General features: G+C 36.4%; 1 protein-coding gene across 1 annotated transcript; it reads left to right on the top strand.

The window, feature by feature from the left end:
* The first annotated feature begins 2398 nt into the window (after window positions 1-2398).
* On the top strand, window positions 2399-4951 carry LOC130969990 (patellin-3-like). Its single transcript, XM_057895919.1, has 4 exons — window positions 2399-3694; window positions 3766-3890; window positions 4007-4157; window positions 4274-4951. Exons 1-4 carry the CDS (start codon window positions 2762-2764, stop codon window positions 4526-4528), a joined length of 1464 nt encoding a protein of 487 aa, XP_057751902.1. The 5' UTR covers window positions 2399-2761; the 3' UTR covers window positions 4529-4951.
* The last annotated feature ends 1101 nt before the right edge of the window (window positions 4952-6052 follow it).

The raw sequence follows: 6052 nt of genomic DNA, 5'->3' as shown, positions 1-6052 counted from the left end.
TTGGTGACGACGGTAACGATAGTAAAAACTAATAAAAAAGAGGACAAGAGGAAGAAGACATAACATTAGGGGTGAAGAAGAAGAAGAAGAAGCGTGAGGGAAGAAGAAAATGAGAAAAAGAAGTGCGTGACTCTAAATCACTTGAATGAACTTGAATGTTAAAATTATTTGGATGCGGAGAATAATTCTTAATTTAATTTATTTAGTTGAATAATTTAACAATATATTTTATTCGATATTTTTAAATATTAATGATTAAATAATGAACAAAAAAAATAAATTTTGATGAGTCTATATTTTTTGTTGTTAACGATATTCCTCAATTTGATAGAGTAAGAACTAATTCATCGCAAATCTGAGTTCCTTTTAAGGGTTTATTGTGGGCCAATGAATTGCTATATACACAAGACGAGATTCGAATATCTAATACTTGTTTAAGTATACGAGTGAGCTGACTATTCGACCAACCCAAGTTAGTTTAAGATTTTTCTATAAATAAATAATTTAATTATTTTATTTACCAAAATATGTAATTTGTAATATATTTATCAAGTTACATTACATTAAGAGTAAAACCCCAAATAGGTCCCAAAAAATTTGACGGTCTGACAAATTTGTCTCCCAAAAAAATTAACTAGGTCCCAGGTTTTCAAGATTACTAAATATATGCCATAGAGGTCCCCAAGTCAGGTTAAACCGGTTAACACGACATTCTCTATCCTACGTGGAGGTTGTAGGTATGACGTGTCAGGTAAAGCAACATGTGTTGCGTTCATGACAGATTAGTCCCTGGACACGTGGCTAAAACGACGTCGTTTTGAGACAATGCCAAACGTCGCTGTGGGACAGATTCGTCCCCACCTTTATTCCCTAGTTTTCAAAACTTTGACGTTCTAAAGTCAAATAGGTCCCTTAAAATTTTTGTTATAAGTCAAAAAGGTCCCTGAATTTATAGTATATATGTCAAATTAGTCCCCTCGAATTAAGCAACTAGAACCATCACTAGAATCAAATCATGATAAAATTATCCAAAATATGTCAAAATATGTAATCCCAAGCACACAAAATGACATATCTTAAGTATAATTACAGTCAAATAATTAGAATTCGTCAATATCCTCATTTAATATTTTATTCTTTTGCAGAACTTTGATCTCTTTATCTTTATTAATTGGGTGAATATCAGATTCTAAGTTAGCAGAAGTTGGATCATACTAATATATTGCCTTGTGGTCATTGTAATCCAAGTCCAAGAAAAATTTATATAGGTCAAAGAAACAGATCAAGTCAATGTCTATTGGGAGAAATTTTTTGACTTTTCCATTAATGTGCACAAGTACCTATTTGTTGTTTCTAACAAAACTTTCACCATAGTGAAATACAGGTACTATCTCTTTACTCATTTAAATACCAAAAGATAAAATTATGTCACAAGTTAACCAAACAACCAACACAATATAACAACATCATAATAGAATAAAAAATTCAAATATTTACATTGTTTTTGTTATTATCAAATATCTATCCGTAACCATTTCACAACTCTCACTTAAGTTACACTTACAACAAATTGTTTTTGATCTACCCTAAACGTACATCACATGTACGTTCATCATACTTCACTCTTTACTACCAATTTAATACATCAAAAACTAACTTATCTCGAACAATGGCAATATGCATGACACACCACCACCAAGCAGTCTCTGTACACACTGTCAAAGCACCATTACAAACTTGGATAAACGTTAATGGAGTGAAAAATATGAAGGGTTAGGTTGTAAAATTTAGGTGAGGATTTGGGACACTTGTAATTTTATAAAGAGAAAGGGAGAGGATACGTTTTTTTATACAAAGTATCTACTTAAATTCAGGGACCTTTTTGACTTATAACAAAAATTTTAAGGGACCTTTTTGACTTATAACAAAATTTTAAAGACCTATTTGATTTTAGAATGTCAAAGTTTCAAGAACCAGAAAATAAAGGTAGGGATGAATTTGTCTCCTCAAAACTGTGTCATTTGGCGTTGTTCCAAAATGACGTCGTTTTAGCTACGTGTCCAAAAATTAATTTGTCCTGAACACGATACCTGTTATTTTACCTGACATATCACATCTACAACTTTTATGTAAGAGAGAGTATCGTGTTAACCGATTCAATCTGTCTTAGAGACCTATACAGCATATATCTAATAATTTTAGAAATTCGAGACCTAATTAATTCTTTTGGGACCAAATTTGGCGAACCACGAAATCTTTGTGAACCTATTTAAAATATTACTCTTATATTAATTTATTTCGTTTAATCGTTTACGGCATAAACAAAATAATGCTGAATGTCACGGTATTATTCCTCACTTTTGCCCATCAACTCCGGTAGCGGTGGCCTAACAAAAATTTTGAAGGATGCTGGAGTTGTTGAGAAACTCTGAAGATACGGTTGTGTAAAGTATTTTCTCGAAAATTCTTGAAGGAAGAAGGAAAAGGAACGTGGTTCGATGAATGAATTGAATGGTAAGTAAAAAAATAAGAGGTCTTTTTTTAGGCATAGGATTCTGACCGCTGCGGAATGTTGTGTTTAGAGAGTTGAAAGTTGAAACCATGTTTGGACTCGCGATTTGGACTCAGGGTTGAGCTGTAATTAATAACTCTCTCACTTTTATGATTCTCTCTCCTTTGTCTTTTTTCAAAACCCAACACACCTACTCACTACTCCCACTCTCTTTACTTTCACACCCGCACGCTCTCGCTCTCTCCCAAAATGGCTGATAGCGATTCTAACCCTCCTCCGCCTCCTGTTACCGTTACCGTTACACATAGCGAAACGGCGAACCCTGATGTGCCTGCTCTCGCTTTAGCTACAGAAGCTGAACCACTCCGTGATAACACCGCCAAAGACCTCCCACCTTCCCCGCCACTCCCTCAACCTGAACAACCAGCACCAGAAGAAGACACGTCAGCACCCGAGGCTGTCCAAGCTGACACTTGCCAACCGGAACAGGAAAAGGATGTGGTTGCAGTTGCAGAGCAGAATCCCAATCCCACTCCTCAAGAGCAAGAGCGCAGTGACAAGCTTCCGCAGAATCTGGTATCGTTCAAGGAAGAGAGCAATAGGGTTTCTGATCTCTCCGATTCCGAGAAAGCTTCCCTTGAAGAGTTCAAGAAGCTTCTAGCAGATTCCATTAAGGAGGACGTTTCCATATGGGGAGTCCCTCTCCTCAAGGACGAGAGAACTGACGTCATCCTCCTCAAGTTCCTCAGAGCCCGCGACTTCAAGGTCAAGGACGCATTCGCCATGATCAACAACACTCTCCGATGGAGAAAGGACTTCAACATCGACGCTCTCCTCGACGAAGATCTCGGCGATGACATGGACAAGGTCGTCTTCATGCACGGCCACTCCAGAGAGGGCCATCCTGTCTGCTACAACGTCTACGGCGAGTTCCAGAACAAGGACCTCTATGATAAGACCTTCTCCACCGAGGAAAAGAGAAACAACTTCCTCCGGTGGCGGATTCAGTTCTTGGAGAGGAGTATTAGGAAGCTTGACTTCACTCCCGGTGGCATCAATACCATTTTTCAAGTTAACGACCTCAAGAATTCCCCTGGCCCTGCCAAACGGGAGCTTCGTCTTGCCACCAAACAAGCTCTCCAATTGCTTCAGGATAACTACCCCGAGTTTGTTGCCAAACAGGTTAGTTAGGTTCCCTTCAATTATCATCCTTTTGTCGATGCTTGTTAAATCAACTTCTTGTGAATGAATAGGTTTTTATCAATGCTCCCTGGTGGTATCTTGCATTTTATACCATGATCAGTCCATTCATGACGCAGAGGACCAAGAGCAAACTTGTGTTTGCAGGGCCATCCAGGTCTCCTGATATCCTTTTCAAGTTAGTAACTTCTGCTATTGGATATTCATATTCTGAAAATTTGTTTCCTCTTCTGTTTTTGGTTTGTTTATTGCGTTGTGAATTATGACATTATGTGGTGTTTCTTTCTCTAATAGGTATATTTCCCCGGAGCAAGTGCCAATTCAGTATGGAGGCCTAAGTGTAGATTTCTGTGACTGCAATCCAGATTTCAGTATGTCTGATCCTGTCACGGAAATTCCTCTTAAGCCGACCACGAAGCAAACTGTAGAGATCGCCATTTATGAGGTGCGGTGCGATTACCAATTTTGATTATTTTGTACTTCTTTAAACTGTAAACACTAGTGTCATTAATATCTGAAATAGAAAGATCTTAGTGAACTGAGCTGCTGATTTTTTGGCAGAAATGTATTATTGTCTGGGAGCTGCGAGTGGTTGGTTGGGAGGTTAGCTATAGTGCTGAGTTCAAGCCTGATGCTAAAGATGGATATGCAGTTATTATACAGAAGGCCACAAAGATGTCCCCAACTGATGAACCTGTTGTTTCCAATAGCTTTAAAGTTAGTGATCTGGGAAAATTATTGCTCACTATTGACAACTCCACCTTGAAAAAGAAGAGGCTTCTTTACAGGTTCAAGATCAAACCCTACTCTGACTGAAGTGATTCTGGGTACATGGAAATTGAAGAGTATGAAATATGCATGTCATCATCATTCGTTTTTCAGCCCATTATTCATCTATAATTTTGGTCGTCAGTTGTTTGGAGTTTTTGATTTCTGTGTTTTGTTGTATTTAGTACTTTGTGTTCCAATCAAACGTTGAGCTAGTTTTAATTGTTATTTTAATAGAGTAGCACGTGAAAATGGGATTGAGTTGGTTTATGGGATTCTATATATCTACTAGCATTATCTGTCACCTTGATGGGGAAACCAACATGTAGAGGCTTCGGTAGAAGTTATCAATGTAAAATTTTGTTGTCGTACTTATCCAGTTTGAAATTGGTCCAATTATAACTTCAGAATCCTTGTCTGTACAATGAAGCATTCTGAATCCATATATATGTTACATATATATTCTTTTTGGTCTTTTAGCTGTTTTGCTATTTAACTTCATTTCATTCTATATCTGAATGAAATTAGAATATAGAACAATAAAAGCTAAATCGGGATTGGGACTTCTTGGTTTAAGTTGAATTTTGCAGGGATTGCTATTGCATTTTATTCTTGTTTGTGCATTAGCTTTCTATTTGGTATTAGTTTTGTAATTCTGTTTTTCTATGATGTTCTATATTTTAGTTCCTTTTAACGTGGGGTGTGGGGACTGTAAGTGGTTGAGAATATGCTTTCATTTCACGACCATGTGACCCTGTGCTGTCTCTTAGGTAATCTGATTCATTTAAAAAATGTTATTTTCTTGTGGAGCTATCTGATATTTCCATTTTGCTTATTTGGAAACTATTGAAATTGAAAGCTATGAAGGGGTTCAGAATATATTGAGTTAACACTTAATAGTTCATTGTTAACTCACAATGATTGCAATTTGTGGCAGATGCTTTACATTTGGAAAGGAATGACCAATCAAGTGTTAAATAAAAACTAAATATACAGTGTTAATTCCGAAAAGTAAAGTCCTCCTATTAGGCCACTGCCAACTAGGACAGGCTGTGTACTTTTGATGTCTAAATGGATACTTTTTTCTTCTTCTTCTTCTTCTTGGTGGGGGTGGGGTCTACACTCTAAATGGATACTTAAAGCTAGTAACTTGTGTTACTTATCTTTTTTTAATTTATTTTTTTACCTCTTTAGTAATTTATCATTGCCGTCTACTTATTTCTTATGTAGTTATCTTTGAAATGATGAAAATTTGTGAAGTTTCTTTAACTTTGAATTAGTGTGGGATTTTCATCCTTTTCCATGAAAAACCCAAGCTGCATAATTTGGTCTTATCATCTTCTGTGTTGACTGGATTTTAGAGCCATAAGCGGTTATGATATCTGCACCATATTATGCTATCTTTGTTTGATTTGGATTTTAGAGAAATATGAAGGGGAAAGTGTTCTTTACCGATTTAATAAAAGGCATTGTAAAATCTAAGAGTGAATATATCTTTAATTGCTCTTATTAGGGGAAGACCTATCTTGAAAGGAGCTTATTTCATGCATGTATATACTGTTATTTCATGTG

Source organism: Arachis stenosperma, chromosome 3 (assembly GCF_014773155.1).
Source record: "Arachis stenosperma cultivar V10309 chromosome 3, arast.V10309.gnm1.PFL2, whole genome shotgun sequence".
NCBI classification, from domain to species: Eukaryota; Viridiplantae; Streptophyta; class Magnoliopsida; order Fabales; family Fabaceae; genus Arachis; species Arachis stenosperma.
This window is presented reverse-complemented; position numbering and strand designations above follow the sequence as displayed.